The sequence below is a fragment of the Triturus cristatus genome, chromosome 10, assembly GCF_964204655.1.
Source record: "Triturus cristatus chromosome 10, aTriCri1.1, whole genome shotgun sequence".
Taxonomy (NCBI): Eukaryota; Metazoa; Chordata; class Amphibia; order Caudata; family Salamandridae; genus Triturus; species Triturus cristatus.
This window is the reverse complement of record NC_140593.1, coordinates 1,024,324,600-1,024,342,847: the sequence shown is the minus strand read 5'-3', so window position 1 is coordinate 1,024,342,847 and position 18,248 is coordinate 1,024,324,600. Positions and strand designations below refer to the sequence as shown.

The 18,248-nt window shown below is 45.8% G+C and overlaps 1 protein-coding gene across 2 annotated transcripts in view; it reads left to right on the top strand.

Moving 5' to 3' along the window:
- Positions 1-18,248, top strand: part of VWA3A (von Willebrand factor A domain containing 3A) — a 598,738-nt gene that overhangs the window by 317,075 nt on the left and 263,415 nt on the right. For both annotated transcript variants that reach the window (XM_085629052.1, XM_085629053.1), the window contains 2 exons: positions 16,132-16,251; positions 17,948-18,022. In XM_085629052.1, coding sequence (XP_085485178.1) covers positions 16,132-16,251; positions 17,948-18,022 — 195 coding nt within the window. The remainder of the gene's footprint in view (positions 1-16,131; positions 16,252-17,947; positions 18,023-18,248) is intronic.

Genomic DNA, 18,248 nt, shown 5'->3' with positions numbered 1-18,248 from the left:
TCTGTAATAATCCTTCGACTTCAAAACAAAGATCTCTTCATTCACTTTATGTTTAAACACTTTAACGGTTTTATCTTGGCAGCACTAAAGACGTTCTACTTTTTGTTAACTATGGTCCTTTACGTAAAGGTAATGCCACCCGAAGTAATCACTTGAAATGAGAAGTCTCCTGCATTGTTTTTTGCTGCTAACTGGCAACTAAACCTTTATCAGGAAAACAAAGGGCCCCTTCCAGTATGGGTAAAGTGACCACAATTGCATGGGTTAGAAAAATACAGCTTACCGAAATTTGTAAAGCAGCCACTTGGCAATTTATCCATATACTCCAGAGAAAGTTCAGCAGTAGATCAAGTTGCTTCAACAAACCTGGTTTGTTTAGAGTGTCGTTTTTTTCGAATTACCTTTACCATTCTCTCCTGGATACCAACACTTAGATGGGGATGAGTCTGGCTATCATCCATGGTCCTATGATGCAAAAGGAATGTATCGTTGTCATGTTAAGTTGTTTTTAAAATTGAAAGTGTCCTGGGTTCCTGTTAAACAGGCAGAAATTGGTCCAACATTTATGATTTCAATGAAGATTCCTGCAATGCAGAACTTCCCAGTATGTTCTCTAATTTTTTTTTTTTAAACGTATTTTTATTGCCATTTTCATATTTCACACATCGTACATCATACAAAGTTATCGAATAGTGAGGTTAGACTGTATATTCCATGGTGGTACATAATATCTGTATATACTGGTGATACATCAAGTGGGAGCATAAACAACTTACAGATATATCGTGATGAGTGTACCCTGTTGTCTCAGGTTCCAGACATGGCACAGGAACTGGGGTGTAACGGGGCATAACCTAGGGAACGGGCATGGAAGAACCTCTCCAGAATCTCTAGCGAGGGTATGGAACGTCGTATGGGTAAGGCACCACTGTGACTCACGGTTGCCTATCAGATTCGATTCGATCTGAAGCCACGATAGCACCCCTGATGCTGGTGTTCGTGTGGAGTTCATGCGGTCATTATTTCGAAAGATTGGTTGGGTGGGGTCTGTGACTGCGTGTGCAGGGCTGACAATGCGGGCGGGCCGTCTGTTGGATCTGCTCCCGGGGTTAGCTGTTTGAACTGATATAATAGCATGGCCCATTCCATAGATATTGGGTGTTTGCGGACCCCTCTCACCTCCTCCTCCCGTAATGTCTCCTCCTCAGCCGACGCCCATTTGTGTGTAGCTCCCACCCAAGCCGCCAGCGGTGGACCGGTGGGGAAGCGCCAGTGCATGGCGATGCTGCGTTTGGCTAAGAGCACCGCAAGGGAGAGAAAACGGGTCCGCACCTTGTGCTGCTTACTTGCGCGAAAGAAGCCTATGGCGCAGGCCTCCCACGTGTTCATGCAGGCCAGCCCTGTGAGAGTACCCAAAGCAGTATGAATATGGTGCCAGAAAGTTTTAATGACGGAACAAATCCAAAACATATGCTGGAAATCCGCATTCCGTTCGTGGCATCTGGGACATAGGAACTGAGTGTCGGGGTAGAATCGTTGGAGGCGTGCAGGCGTTAAATAGGCCCTGTGCAGAATGTAATATTGGATATTCTTAAAGCGTGCGTTTCTTGAGACCTTCTTAGGGTACTCCAAAGCCCTCTCCCACTCCCCATCATGTAGTGCGCGCCCGATTTCAGCCTCCCAGGTAGCCCTCAGGGTCTCCAGTGGTTTATTAGTCAGTTCCCGAATGGCTTTTCCCAGTTTGTTCTCTAATATTGTATTTTTCATATATTCACATGCTTGAATCATTCCCCGTTGTCGAAGTGGGTGTCCCACTGTAAAACTAGAAAGCAGTACTATATTAAACATAGCCTAGAAAAGGAAAGAGAACATTCACTTCGGGTACTTATCCTTATCATTTGAAAGAACCAAACTCCTGCCAAGCAGGCTGCAGCACCCTGTGGAACACTCCCCTCAGACGCTTCCTTACCTCAGATTTTCTACCGCACGATGTGTGAAGGGAGTCTCCCCTGTGCCAGCTCAGTTGAATTACACCTTTCCTAAATTTGAGGGAAATTACCAGCAGTTTATTACTTACTGAGAAAAACTGACAAACTATAATGTCAGAACTGATGAAAAAATGACTTTTCAGGCTGAGTGGAACCTGTGGGAAAAAGAGTGCATTTTGAAGATCAACATAAGGACTGCATATACTGTCTCAACCCATCTGACAAGGTAAAGGATTGTAAAATATATTGTACTTTTTGTCCAAAACCTTAAAAGACAGTGAAGGGAGATTGTTGTTATGACTTCAGAAGCTCAAAGCCAAAGATACTCCAGTTTCTGAGAAGGATAGGGATGATTCTTCAAAATCCACAAAAAGTTTAAAAAAAGAAAGAGGCCAGAAGGTCGATTGCATGAATGAAGAACCTCAAAAAAAGGATTGCAACATGACCCACCATAAGCATAAAAAAAGAGGATTTTTCCTCACAAAGGTCAGAAAAATCAAAGCCTAAGCGAAGGCCATCAGAACAACGTTCACATTAACATAAAAAATGGGAATCTTTTCTGAAATAATTAGAGAAATCAGGAAATTCAATGTCTGAACCTTCCACACCATGTACTAAGTTGCTGTTAAAATTTTAAAAAACCTACTTCATCACAGTCGACGGACAATTCGTCGACGACTGCAGTGACGACTGAGAAAATTATCTGTGACACTCACGTTGTCAACAGCGGTATCGATTTCAGCAACAATGACAACAGTGACTACTGTCAGTGCACCAACGACTACTTCCCCATTGTTGACCACGACACAGTTGACTTTGAGATGTTGACAACGGTAAAGGCAGTGTCCGCAGCATCAATGGTGGCATCTTCGACCATGAAACAGATTAACATTGATGTAAAAACTCATAAGAACATCATTGAAGACGTCTTGACGACAGAAAAACGAAGGATAGAAATGGAGAAACATTCTATCTCTTGGATTCCAGAATACACATCTCCAAGTAAAATGTCACCCCTACCACCAAGTCATCTTCTTGACGAGGATGATTCTAATGATGATGGGCCATTTGGTGTAGCACAAAGTCCACCTGAATTACATGTTAAATACCAGCGAGACAATGAAGACAACAACTCCTATGGAGAGAAATATTATGCTGCAAAACCAGAAACACAAAATACAGATGATTATCAGTCCTATTCACAACAATAACAATCCAAAGAAGATATGTTATATATGCCAAAAGCGTTAGTTACAGACTTGAGACACATGCTTAAAAAACTATTACTAGAGGTTTTGGACCCTTTAGCACTACATTCACTTAAACAAGTATCAGTACATGCTCAGTCCCCTCAAGGGCCTTCATCAACTCTGCAACCACCACTTAATCTACCTTCTCAAGCGCACACACCAAAGCTAAAGTTATTCCAGTAGAGGATAATATGTCTACGGATGAAGAGAGAGGGAGAGGTAACGGATGGCAGGATGTCACTGCTGAAAGGGATGACTATTTAATTCCAGTTCAATCACCACCAGTGCCGCAACCTGTAGATTCTCCTCCAGAAGATATAGAGGGCCTTCACAACCTTTTAGAAAGAGCAGCAAAATGATTTAATTTGCCTGTAACCACCAAACAATCAGACTGTTTCTTATATGATTTTAAGAAAACCTCCTGCAAAACAGTCAGAGCAATTTCAATTGTCCATTATATGTGGGAAGAAGGCATTAAGACAATACATAATCCGGTGATGGACGCAGCAGTCGCGCCATAGTCGGGCAAGAAATATAAATTGCCGGAGGATTTGTCAGCATACTTAATTGGGCACCGAAAGCCTGATTCATTGGTGACACATGCAACTCAGCGATGATCACAGAATTCATCAATACTAATCTCTGCACCACCAGACAGAGAAGAGGGGTGTCTAGATAATATTGGAAAACTTTTTTCTTCCATGTTACCTATCACAGAGTGGCTAAATCTTTGGCAATACTTGGCCATTATGATCGACAGATGTGGTCAGATATTTGACCATACATGGACCATATACCAGATCTAATTAAACTAGAGGTTTCGAAAATACATCTAAAAGGAGAACAGGCTTCCTCAGAAGTTATAGACTGTGCTATGGATATTGCATCCACTGGTTTCAGGCAACTAGCAGGGGTGACTTTGTAATGAAGCCAAGTGTGGCTGAAGGACACTTCTTTCAGGCCTGAAGTACAAAGTAAGATTCTAGATATCCCATACAATGCTGAGGCTTTTTGGGGAAAACATGTGGATGATGCATTACAATCAATAATGTCAGATACTGCAAAATCTTTGGATATGTTATATACCAACCTAACCAACAGCATTTTCAACTGCTATACCCACAAAGACACCCTCTGTCGGCAGCTTACACAAGCCACCCTCAGAGAACAAAGCGAGGCCCTCACTGTAAAGACTCAAGAAGACGGTGACGAGATAAAGGTGCTCGTTGCACAACCGTTTCCCCCCATCATTGCTCGGAAGACAAATCTCGCATTACGTACCAAAATGGAAATCATTTAACAACAGATCGCTGAGTTTTACACCTGATTACCTACAGTCATGCATTGGAGTTTGCCCAAAAGATGCCCTTAACTCCACTTTAAATAACATCTCTGAAGCATCTACATCTTTTGAAGTTGGAAATCCTGACCATGCTCAGCAAAGGAGCCATAGAAAGAGTCCCTGGAAACCAGGAAGGAAGGTAGGGACTTTTACTCCAGTTTCTTTTTGACAAGAAAAAAATCAGAGGAATGGAGACCCATTCTGGATTTAAGAATCCTAAACAAATATTTAAAGAACTAAACATTTCACATGGTGACGATTCAAGACATCCTTCAATTTCTGAGACTATATGACATCACAGATCTCCAGGATGCTTACTTTCATATTCCAATTGACCCAAAGCATCAAAACTTTTTATGGTTTGTTGTAGCCGACAGCCATTATCAGTTCAAAGTTCTTCCATTCGCCCTAAAATCATCCCCCTTATTTTCACAAAATGCCTTGCTCCAGTGGCAGCCTTCCTATGACAGAAAGGTCATCAAGTCTTCCCATATCTGGACGATTGGTTAGTAAAGGCACCTTCTCACCAGGTTGGCAAAAAGTCAACCAGGGCATGCCTGAATCTTTTCAACAAATTAGGCCTTACTCTAAACCTACAGAAATCAGTTCTTCGACCATCCAGAAAGGTAACGTCCATGTGTGTTGCTCTGGGTACTGTAAAGGACAAAGCTTACCAAAAAAAGAACGACAAACCAAGTTAATATCTTTGGCAAGCATAAGACAAAGAAAAAAGTCGGTTTCAGTTTGCCTCTTAAATCCCAATTAGGAATGTTGTCTTTGTGCGTTCCTATGGTACCCTTTCGCTGCCTTCGAATGCGACATTTTCAGGAGGAGATAGACAAGCAATGGATTCAAATAATGGGATCTTTCAACAATATAATTCAGATCACTCCAAAGATGATAGTAGCTCTTCCCAGGTGGATGAAGGAGACAGATCTTTCATTGGTCTGACATTCAAACTTCAGGTACCGCATTTTGTAATTACGACTGAGGTTGGAGAGCTCATCTTCAAGATCTGGAAGTAAATGGCAAATGGGAGTCACATCAACTAAGTCTTTTTATCAATCTCCTAGAGCTCAAAGCACTAGCATTGAGTTTACACACAATCCTCCCGAGGATAAGAGGATCAACGGTGTGGGTATATGTACACACAGTACCACAACTATGCATTACCTCAACAAGCAAGGAGGTACCAAGTATTCAGCATTATCTAAAGAAGCACAAAGAATATGGGAATGGTCAATAATGCTTCAGACAGCTCTGAAAACAGAAAATGTACCTGGAAAAAACAATGTTCTGTAGTAGGGGATCTCTGTGTATAGTCATAATCTATCAATCTATGAATAGTCCCGCCCATGTGCGGGGACCCCGGGAATAGTCCCGCCCATGTGCGGGGACTCCGGAGCAATCAAAAATATCTCTTAAGCTGTCCCGCATTTGCAAACCTGCAAAGACACTTAAGAGACAGACAAAATAATACAGTCTAATTACAACAAGGCTGCACTGGCCAGCACTTCCTCTGAAGTGAACACAAAAAGCCAAAATAAAGTTTAAATGTCATTTTTTATTCACATCTGACATCCTCCTTTATTATCACACACTCCCTTCACCAAAATCCCTTTAAACAATAGAGAGGAAGGGGTGGACAGACAAGCCCTATAGGCTGTCATTATGTGTCTGCTAAAGGGATACCGTGCCTTTAAGAAACTCTCCAGAGACCCCCGGTATCCCAGGATGCACAGCCAACACAAGTTACTTTCAGTTCTTTTTTCCGGCTCCTGCTAGCAGGACCCTGGAGCTTGAGCTCTACCCTTTTGGGTGGTTTATTTGATTAAAATTGGATTTTTTGGATAAATAGTGTTTTCATTCGACGTCTAGAGCCTTTGTCTACTACTGCCTGCAATCTGGAGCAGTTTTGGCCCACTCTTAGCATGGCTTTGTTCGATAAATGCCCTGAGTGTGGGAGGAAAAAGGCCAAGACGGACCCACATGATGTTTGTATCCTCTGCTTGTCGTCCTCACATGTCCCAGCTACATGTGCCATCTGTAAAACCTTTTCAAAAAGGACCCTGAGGGACAGGGAGAAGATTCACCTTCAGGGACAGGAGCAGCAGAGGACCGGTGGGACTCTGGGGCATGGAGGGTCTCATTCCCCCTCCTCCGCCCATGCTTCAGCCTCTGGAGGGACCTCGGGCAGAGCAGGGAGCAGAAACGGCGCCTACCGGCTGGTAGGTCGCATTCGGCGTCGAAGGCGATGACGTCGACGGCGAGAGAGAAGGCACCGGTATGTTCGCCGTCGGTCCAGGGCTCTGGGTCGCGGCAGCCTCGGCGTTCGACGTCGAGAGAGGGGCCGGCGAGACCCGGGACCGGGTCGCCGTCGCAGGTGTCGCGGTCGACGTCGACACCCCATCGACGTCGTACCGAGCCCCATGGCAGACTTCACTCGCCGCCTTCGCCGTCGACCCATGGCTCGACGCTGACGGAGTCGAAGCCGAGACCCCGGCGCCCGCCGTCCAGGCGGAGAAGATCGCCGTTGAGGCACAGGTCGCCGTCGAGGCACAGGTCGCCGTCGAGGCACAGGTCGCCGTCGAGGCATCGGAAGTCGATGTCGAGGCACCAGAGGTCGACGTCGAGGCACCAGAGGTCGACGTCGAAGCACCAGAAGTCGACGTCGAGGCAGAGGTCGACGCCGCGGCGTCGGCGGTCGAGGCATCGTTCGACGTCGAGGAGGCATCGTTCGACGTCGAGGAGGCATGGTTCGACGTCAAGGAGGCGTGGTTCGACGTCGAGAGGGCGCTCGACTACGAGACGGCGTTCGACGTCGAGGGGGCGACGACCGGCAAAGAGACGCCGGACGAGGTCGACGTACGGTTCGACGTCAAGGACATCGGGGAACACGTCCTCAGTGATTACGATCTCCAGTCGGGGATCGGGGAGACGAGGACGTTCCCCGTCGTTTGCTTCAACACGGGACAGGCCCGCCAAGAAGAGAAGAGTGGCCGAGAGCCCGGACAGTGCTGGTGCGGGCTCTCCTGCAAGGAGTGATGGGGCTTCGGAACATCTGTCCCCGCTGCGTCCTCAGCAGCCGCCGCTGCCTCCTGCGCCTGCTCTTCCGCCGGCTCCTCTACCGGCGCCTGTTCTTCCTCCTCCTCCTTCCCCTCCTCCGCTGCCTCTGCCCGCGCCTCAGCGGCCTGCACCTCCACCGCAGCCACTGCCTCCGCCCCCGAGGGCTCCCCACAGGCAGAGATCTCGCTCTCGCTCTCGCCCTCGCAGGCGATCACGGAGTAGGCGCAGATCGTCCACTCGCTCTGGACATGGACGACGGAGATATCGGTCTCGTTCCAGAGGCTCGAGGGGCACGGACTCTTCTGGGGCTGGACGGTTTTCTCCCTCACTGTCGGAGACGCCTCCTACCCGCGTCTCGCCAGTGGATGACATTGCCACTTTCCAGGAGGTGCTGATGAGGGGGGCGGCGAAGTTGGGAATATCAGTAACAACCCCTATTCCCACCACCTCTGTGATCTTTGAGACTTTGCATAAGGCTCATCTGTCGCGCCCCCTCCTCCCATTGGTTCCGGGGTTGGAGGAACCTGCAATGGAGGTGTTCTTGACGCCGGCCGTGGTGAAACCGGCGCCCTCGAGACTGCTAAAAAAGTACAGGGCCCCGGACTCGGACCCGGCGTTCCTCAGGGGGGATCCTCCCCCTGACTCTGTCATTGTGTCGGCGGCTCGTAAACAACACTCTACGACACCTTCGTCCACGGCTCCTCCGGATAAGGAGAGTCGCAAGATGGACTCCTTGGGGAGGAGGATGTGCTCCACGTCGGCCACTACGATGAAGGCCGCTAGCGCCTCCGCTCTGTTGGGTCGCTATGACAGGTCTCTTTGGGACTCCCTGCAACAGTTCGCTGCCTCCCTGCCTAGAGATAAGAGGGAGGACTTTCAGGAGGTGCTGAACGAGGGCATGATGGTCTCTAACCAGATCATCAGTGCGGCGGGGGATATATCGTTGCTGGCGGCCCATGGGTACTGCCACGGCATACACATGAGGAGGCATTCCTGGCTGCGGCTGACACCGCTCAAGCCTGAAGCGCAGCAGAAGATCGCCAATTTGCCGTTCTCCGGCACGACGCTATTCGGGTCTCATGCGGATGACGAGATGGCCCGCATGAAGGCCGAGGCGGAAACCCTGAAGGCAGTGGGGCTGGAGAGGCCCAGGGAGCAGAGGAGGTCCTTCCGATCCTCTGGCAGGCGCTATTCCAAGCAAAGGGGTCAAGGGCGTCAGTCGGGTCACCAACAACAGCCCCAGCAACAACAACAGTTCCCGAGGCAGTCCTTTCAGAAGCGCCAGAGGGGCAGAGGACAGCATCAGTCCTCGTCGTGGAACAAAGGCCCGGCCGGGTCGAAGCCCTGAAAAGTTACTTCCCCCTCATCCGTTACCCGCTCCGGTGGGGGGAAGTATTCAACACTACCTGGCAGAGTGGAGGACAATAACTCAGGACAAGTGGGTGCTGAATATTGTTTGCAATGGTTACTGTCTTCGTTTCACCAGTCCGCCTCCACAGATTCCACCAGTGCGCTCCCCCTACATGGTGCGGGAGCTCCAGCGGGAGGCGGACTTTCTGTTAAAAAAGAGGGCGATAGAAGCGGTTCCTTTGAAGCAAAAAGGAAAAGGTCTCTACTTGCGGTTCTTTCTCGTAAGAAAAAAGGACAAGAACGAGTTCAGGCCTATTCTGGATCTGCGCCAGGCAAACAGGTGGATCCGCAGAGAAAAGTTCTGTATGTTGTCCCTGCATCAGATTTACCCTCAGTTGCATCGAGGAGACTGGCTGTGCGCCATAGATCTGCAGGACGCTTACTTTCATGTGCCGATCGCACCAAAGCATCGCAAGTTCCTGAGGTTTCTGCTAGGCAACAACCATTACCAGTATTCAGTACTCCCGTTTGGCCTGAAGTCTGCACCACGGACGTTCTCCAAGTGCATGGCAGTGGTCGCGGCACACCTGCGGAAGAACAAGTCAGTGCCGGTCCCTGTGCAGTGTCTCCAGTACTTGGGAGCTTCAGTCAATACTTTGACCGCAAGCGTGTGTCCTTCGGAGGAGAGACGCTTATCGATCCGTGGGAAGGCTCGGCATCTCATCTCAGCCCACTCTCCTACAGTGAGGACGGTGTCTTCCTTACTGGGGTCGATGGCTTCTTGCATCTTTCTCACCCCCAATGCACGTCTGCATATGAGGCCCCTACAGGAATGTCTGGAGGATCAATGGGACCAGAGGCGGGGGCGTTGGGAGGACAGGATCCAGCTGTCTCAACACGCTCGGCAGTCTCTGAGATGGTGGTGTGCCCCGGAGAATGTTTGCAGGGAGACTCCTTTTCACAAGGGTATTCCGGTCCAGACCATAGTGACCGATGCGTCTCTCCAGGGCTGGGGAGCGCATTCGGGCCTTCTTCAGATTCAGGGGATATGGTCGCAGATGGAGACGACTTACCATATCAACTTTTTGAAACTCAGAGCAGTACACTTGGCCTTGAAGGCGTTCCATCCCTCCTTCAGGACGAACTCCCTGCTGGTTCAGACGGACAATACTACGACCATGTATTACCTCAACAAGCAGGGGGGCTCACGTTCCCGCACCCTGTCTCGGGAGGCGCAGGCGATCTGGAACTGGCTGGTGGCCAGGAACCTGACGATCACGGCGACCCATCTGCCGGGGGTGCAGAATGCCCAAGCAGACGCGCTCAGCAGGCTCGTCCAAGAGAACCACGAGTGGGTGCTAAACGACGACGTGCTAAAAGACGTCTTCGCAGAGTGGGGCACTCCGGATATAGATCTGTTCGCTACGGCAGAAAACAGCAAATGCCGCGACTTCGCGTCCAGGTACTACCAACCAGGGACGCTGGGGAATGCCCTATGGATCAGCTGGTCCAACGGCTTTCTCTACACCTTTCCACCCATTCCCCTGATCCCGGCGGTACTGATCAAGCTGTCGCAATCCAGGTCCAGGATGATCTTGATTGCTCCGGAGTGGCCGAGGCAATGGTGGTTCACCGACCTTCTTCATCGGTCTGTTCTCCCACACAAGCGCCTGCCGTGTCGGCCGGACCTTCTCACGAAGTTCGGAGGACAGATGGTTCACCCCAATCTCTCGTCCTTGAGTTTGGCAGCATGGCTCCTGAGCTAGTGCAATATGGACATTTGAACCTGCCTCAGGACTGTATGGAGATTTTGAGGGAGGCAAAGAGACCGTCTACAAGGACTTCTTATGCCTATAAGTGGAAGAGATTCTGCTTATGGTGCAAGGCAAAGGACATTGACCCTACATCCTGTAAAGAAGATGTTATTTTGCCTTATCTGCTGCAGTTGGCTCAGTCTGGGCTTAATTTTCAATCTCTTAAGGTTCATCTCGCAGCTTTGACTGCGTATAGGAAAGGCCCTTCTCAAACCTCATTTTTTCAAATCCCTGCCATTAAGGATTTTTTGGAGGGTTTGCGTAAGGTGTTTCCCCCTGTTAGAAGACCTTCTCCACCATGGGAATTGAATGTGGTGTTATCTAGATTGATGAGGGAGCCTTTTGAGCCTATCCATAAGGCTTCGTTACAGCATCTGTCTTGGAAGGCTGCCTTCCTTGTGGCCATTACATCGGCCAGGAGGGTGAGTGAGATTCAGGCTCTGTGTTGTCAAGAGCCGTATACTGTTTTCCATGCTTCTAAAGTAGTGATGCGTACCCATCCTAAATTTTTGCCTAAGGTGATATCAGATTTCCATGTAAATCAAATGATAACTTTGCCTACGTTTTTTCAACATCCCTCCTCTCCGGCGGAGAGGTCTCTGCATTCACTTGATGTGCGTAGGGTACTGAAATTCTATCTGGATAAGACAAAAGATATCCGCAGGTCGGATCAACTGTTTGTGAATTATGGTTCGGTAAGAACTGGTTTAGCTACCTCAAAACAGTCCATTTCCAGGTGGATTGTTTCCTGTATTCAGCGTTGTTACCAAAAAGCTAATAAGACATTGGGGGGTAAGCCTACGGCACATTCGACTAGAGGCAAGGCTGCTACTACAGCTTTGCTTAGGAATGTTCCCATTGCTGACATTTGTAAGGCTGCCACCTGGAAGTCGGTCCATACGTTTACGAAGCATTACTGCCTGGATTCTGATGCTAGGGCAGATGCGCAGGTTGGACAGGCTTCGCTGAGGAATTTGTTTGCACAGTGATTTGTTGGTGTTTGGGCTCACTCCAGCGCTGCTTGTTGGTTGGGATGGGCTTGCCATTCTATTCATAGATTATGACTATACACAGAGATCCCCTACTACAGAAGGAGTAGTTTCTTACCTGTAACTCCAGTTCTGTAGTAGGGGTATCTCTGTTATAGTCATAAGCGACCCTCCCTCCTCCCCGGTGGAGTAAACTGATAGTATCAGGCCTGTTGTTATACACCTTCAAAAAGAACTGAAAGTAACTTGTGTTGGCTGTGCATCCTGGGATACCGGGGGTCTCTGGAGAGTTTCTTAAAGGCACGGTATCCCTTTAGCAGACACATAATGACAGCCTATAGGGCTTGTCTGTCCACCCCTTCCTCTCTATTGTTTAAAGGGATTTTGGTGAAGGGAGTGTGTGATAATAAAGGAGGATGTCAGATGTGAATAAAAAATGACATTTAAACTTTATTTTGGCTTTTTGTGTTCACTTCAGAGGAAGTGCTGGCCAGTGCAGCCTTGTTGTAATTAGGCTGTATTATTTTGTCTGTCTCTTAAGTGTCTTTGCAGGTTTGCAAATGCGGGACAGCTTAAGAGATATTTTTGATTGCTCCGGGGTCCCCGCACATGGGCGGGACTATTCCCGGGGTCCCCGCACATGGGCGGGACTATTCATAGATTGATAGATTATGACTATAACAGAGATACCCCTACTACAGAACTGGAGTTACAGGTAAGAAACTACTCCTTCTGGCCGACATATTAAGCAGAATGAGGAGTGCCTGCCACAATTGGATCCTGAACAGCATTTTTGCTCTCTGGGGCAAACCAAACCTAGACCTCTTTGCACCTCTCCAAAATCAAAAATACCGGTTCTATTCAAGCTGGCTACTACAGCCACGATCCTGGGGGAATGCGTTTTCGATAGCATGGTCAGGAATGTTTGCTTACGTTTTTCCTCTGATACCTCTGCTACCAAGATTTTTCAGAAAGATGAAAAGGAAACCATGCAAAATAATTTTTATAGCTCCAAAATGGTCAAGACAACACTGGTTCACAGTGCTACTTCTCCTATCAGAGGAACATCACATTGAACTACGACCGGTTCCTCACCTATTAACAATGAATCAAGGCCAAATACTTCACTGGATCCAAAATCATTACCCTTGTCAGTTTGGCTCCTGAACACAAAGAATTCATACATTTAAACATTCCAAAAGAATGCAAGGACATTTTAGTCAGGGTGAATAGCAAAAACAAAACGTATGGTTCTAAATGGAAGTGTTTTTTGTCTATGGTGTAAGAAATTAAAAAATCACCCCCCATAATATCGTCACCAGAGGAGATACTACTTTACGTGTTATATTTAGTACAGGCAGGTTTTAAGCATTCATCTATTAGAGTCCATTTAGCAGTCATATCCCGTTACAGAAGATCTTATGAGGCACAATCATTATGGTCAGACAGGCTTATCAAAGAGTTTCTCAAAGGACTTTTTAGAGTGTATCACCCAATAAAGCATATTCCTTCACATTGATATTTGAACACAGTACTCTTACAGTTAATGAATAGCCCATTTGAGCCCAATCGTAAAGCAGAAATAAAATGTATTTAATAGAAAGTGGTGCTTTTGATAGCACTCACAACAGTGAGGAAAGTAAGCAAAATACAGGTTTTTACCATTCAGGAACCCTTTTTGCATTTCAGACATCATTGAGTAATCTTAAGAACAAATCCAAAATAATTTCAAAAGTACCATCGGAATTTTACTTAAATTAATCAATTATTTTGCAGACATTTTTCTCAAAATCCAACGGATGTATTAGAAAGGACTTTACATTCTCTAGATGTTAAGAAATGCTTGAAATTTTACCTACTCAGAATAAAGCAGTTTTGTAAATCAGACAACTGCTAGTGCTTATGGTGTTCCCAGGAAAGGTTCCGACTCTCCAAAGTTTAGCACGATCTCTGCAGCCATACAGTTCTGTCACCAACACGCAGGAGACCTTAGCAGAGTAAAGTACGAGCGCAATCCACGAGAAGTGTTTCAATGTCTACAGCTCTGTTTTCTGATGTGTCTATGGAGGATATCTGCAGGACAGCAACATGGAAAAATAGACACACATTTACTCAGCACTACAGCCTAGATTCAGCAGTGCAAAAGGATGGTGCAGTGGGACAGACAGTATTACTTCATCTATTCCTGTAAAGGTGAGCTCTCATTTTAAGTTTTATTCCACTATCTGCTATGACTTTATGATACATCATAACTGCATGTCATTATATCAATTATGATGTTTAACTGCTATCAGGATTGAAGCATGTGAGTCTATGAAACATGCAATACTGGAGAAGAAAACAAGGAGACCAGACAGAGGAAAGAGATCAACTTTGATGGAAGGCCTCAGTTGTTAAAGACAAAGAAAACAAGTTGCTTACCTGTAACTATGGTTCTCCAGTGTATATCACTGATGCTTGAAAATCTGAAGGGAGGAAGCCTCTGAGCATAGTTTTACTCAGGGTGCTTCAGCCTGAGTGGCTGGAGTTTGGTTCTTAGGGATAAGTTACTAAAGTGAATGTTCTCTTGCCTTCTGTAGGCAATGTTTTACATAGTACTTATTTTTAGTTTTACCGAGGAACTCTCACTGTGGCGACAGGGAATAATTCAAGCTTGGGAATCTATGAAAGACACCAATACTGGAGAACTATAGTTACAGGTAAGAAACTTGTTTTCTTCCTTCCTAAGAATTGAGGCCCTCCTTTAAGGTCGATCACTTTTTTTCTGTCTGGTCCCCTGGGATGAACCCAATACATACTTCATCACTCACACCTGATTTCCCTAGGCGAGCAGTAAATGATGCACTGCTCCCATGCCCTATGTATCTTCTCCAGGTCCTTTTTTTCTGCACACTGCCAAAAGCCGTCGTAGGGTGGTTAAATAACCATTGCGGCAGCATGACATCACTGCTTCATCACAAACATAACATGATGGTGCTCGGAGGAGGAGTGCTCCCTAGTCTGTGCATGCCTATGCCCCGCACACACAAAATTCACTGGTCTTCATGTCTGCCTCAGGGGTGCATTCATTATGTGTTCAACCTTGTGTAGTATTTACTCACAAACTAACAATATTTCATCTAGTGCAGTAGTTGACACTAAAAATTAAAGTATAATTTTCATGCAAGTTAACTTTAAATATTTTCCTCACAACTTTGAAATTGAATGAATGGTGGAGACCTTTTTACTCGTCCAACAACTTAACTTAAAAGGGGCTTGAAATTCCTGATTTCATTGTGAGAAGGCTTGTGCAGAACTGCGTGAATTATGGCCCATTACAGAATTTGCTACAATGACATAAAATCCACTTCTCACTCTAAGTCTCGAATGTGAGCAGTTGTATTTTATCTTAATTAACTTTTTCTTAAAGCACTCCTTGATGCTGGAAACTGCTTCAAAGTGCATCAGTTGACCCGGGGGTCATACCCAAGGTGGGGAAGGTGAGGTGGTCACTGATTCCTACGATGGAACAATAGAATCTGCTTATCCAGACTCTTTACTACCTTAGTTTGATACGTATGATTAAGATGATAAAGCATTATGGACCGAGTCCATAGGCTCTGACGAGTCCTAATCTTCAAGGGTGCAGAGCGTCGACGAGAGCACTCAACAAAGCTGCCTCGTTGGGTCTCTGCGCGCCTGATAGCCCACACATTGCGCCGACGCACTACTGATAGGTCAGCGAAGAGCGGGGAGTAAAAGCGCTCAGCGAAAGCCTGCTGCGCTGAACAAGGAATAACAATGCCTTCACAATACCCTGAAACAGTGAAAGCACAATATATATGTTTTTTAGGTCAGATAAGACAGGAATGAAAGGAATGCACTTTACTGACGAGCAGTGAAGAAGGAGAAAGCGGAAGGGACGTCACATGATTATATGCAATGGACTGATCTGTGATTGGACTATGGTTACCATGGTGACTACTCCCCTATGGTTAATGGGATGTGTAGTCTGTGATGTTTTACTGTTTTTTTAAAATTCTATTAATACTGCTGTCGAAATAAAGTGAAGAAAGAAATGCATAATCCTCGCCTCCTTGGCCTTAGTAGAATTTAAACTTTCCTTCTTGTTAGCTTGGAAATTTTTCATTCCCATCCAGGAGCTTTCGACAGAATTGTGTCTCATTGCAACTTACTTGAGGTTGTGTTGTTACCTAATTGTTTCACATCCCCTTTCGGTTTGTCTGCACATGTACACTTGTATTGTTCCAAATAAGGGTTTGTCAAATGTTTCACCTCAGCCTGTTAATTCCGCATGTAGATTTATTCTGAAAATAACATTTTGTTTTTTAGGGTGGTGGTTCTTGTTGATATCTCAGCGACCAACGCTATGTATATCATTCATATTCAACATTCCCTGCGGCTTTTACTTGAGGAACAGATGTCAGACAAGGACTACTTCAACATCATAGCGTAAGTGGTCAGTGATGCAGTCCCATTGGACAGCCTCAGTGGGAGGTTCCTGACATACCATGAAACTGATTTGCAATATATGATAGGGCCTGAGAAGCAGCCATAGTAGCTGTCAATTAAAATATGCTATTTTCCACCACTACTGTGAATGACAATGAAAGACTACTCAATTAATTTCCCATTTTGAAATTTTAGGCTTTGCAAGAAGGGGTAGAGTGAGGTTCAAGGCGTCCTCTGCCTTGAGTGTTTGTGAACAGCCAAACATTGTAAGGTTGTTGGCATTCTGAAACTCCTTTCAAAACCCTTCACCCTGGAAACAGTTAGAGATTTAATTCAGAAAAGGTCTAGAGTAACATTCCTTCCACGATTTAAAGGGGAGTAAAAAAAAAAAAGAACTTCGTGGGGGTCAGCACCAAGATCAGCACATCAATCAACAAAAACTCTGCCTAGATGAAAGGTGAAATGTTGGATCGCACCCACTAAATTCCGAACCAGAGGAGTTAGGTTTAACGGGAGCGATAACAAATACCTACACGTCCAGGGCACTCTTAATCTGGGCCTTAGGGATTTGTTAACCAGTGATAATATTATCCATCCACTGGGTTTGAACAGGGCTTGCAGGATGATGTGGATTGATGGAGCAGTTTGCTCCAGCCACTGGTTTTGCTACCTTCTGTTTAATCAGGGGCCCAAATTTACTAAACTTTAACACAACCTAATGCATGAAGGGAAGCTGCTGCATTCCATCAAACGGAGAGCGCAGAAGTGATCCATATCTACTAGGACACACCTTCCTGCACAAAAAAACTATTTGTACAGGCTTATTCCTCTTTGCATGTATGGTGCAGAATGCAGCACCTATACAAAGAGGAAGTAATAAAGAGAAATAAATATAATTCTCCTCGTTACATCTGCCTCTGGTAGGTCTACCATTTTGGTGCAAATCCATGTTTACTGTCTTTAGTAAATATGGGATATGGGTGGATGCACGGTAATGCCCATGCTCCACCCAGGTAAAGCCTCCTCAAAGCAAGGTAACACAAGGCAGAGCTGTTACAAATCAGGCTTTGTTTGGGTTTGTAAATCCCAAATTATATTTTGAGTCACGGCGGCACCAAAAACGTGGCACAACCCCAACATAAAAAAGTAGTAAATCTTGGCCCAAATCCCGAAGGAAGAAAACATATTTTAAGTTCTTCACAAAGTATCATTGTGAGAGAAAGCTCTCAGAGTAGCTGGCAGGATTTTCCATACACAGGGGTTTGCACTCAGTATGTGGCCTGAAATTAATATTCACACCGAAGCCACTAGGCAGGGTTTTGGTACTCAGTCTCAAACAAACACTTTTACATAAGGTGAAGGGTCTTAAATTGAATATTTGTTGGCATGTGGGCAAATATAGAGTTTCTCAGTGTCCAGTTGCATTGTTTCCTCTATGGCATCCATAGAGAAGATACATCAATCCAGCTGAGAGGATTGGATTGTTTTGTTTGTTTTCATGATTTAATATCAGTTAAGTAATGTAGCCAAGAGTCAATGCCAAGGGTAATTCTGCGGGAACTGAAGGATAAGTATAATATATGTTTGAGCCTTCTCAGGTAATGGTATTCCTGATTTGAAGACAGTTAATATGTTGATCAAAGGCGATTTTGTGACTTCTCCAAAATAGTTTACAACCATTGTTTTTTTTTTGTAGATTTGGAAGTGAAATTAATTCTTGGAAGCCAGAAGTTGTTCCTCCCACTACAGAAAATTTACAAAGTGCTTGGAAGTATGTTTCTCTTGAGCTATTTTGCTACATTCTTTAATGTTATATTGACTGTGGACAGACATAGTACATTTGTGCTTACTGAAAGTAGGCTTTCTAGATTTTGTTAATCTAAGTGTCATTCTTTTGTTAATTGTATTTCTTTTGTAATTATTGACAAGAAAGGATTGGTAAGGCTGCTTCTCATAAATTGTATTTAAGGTCTGCTGTAGTCATTCAGAGCAGCACT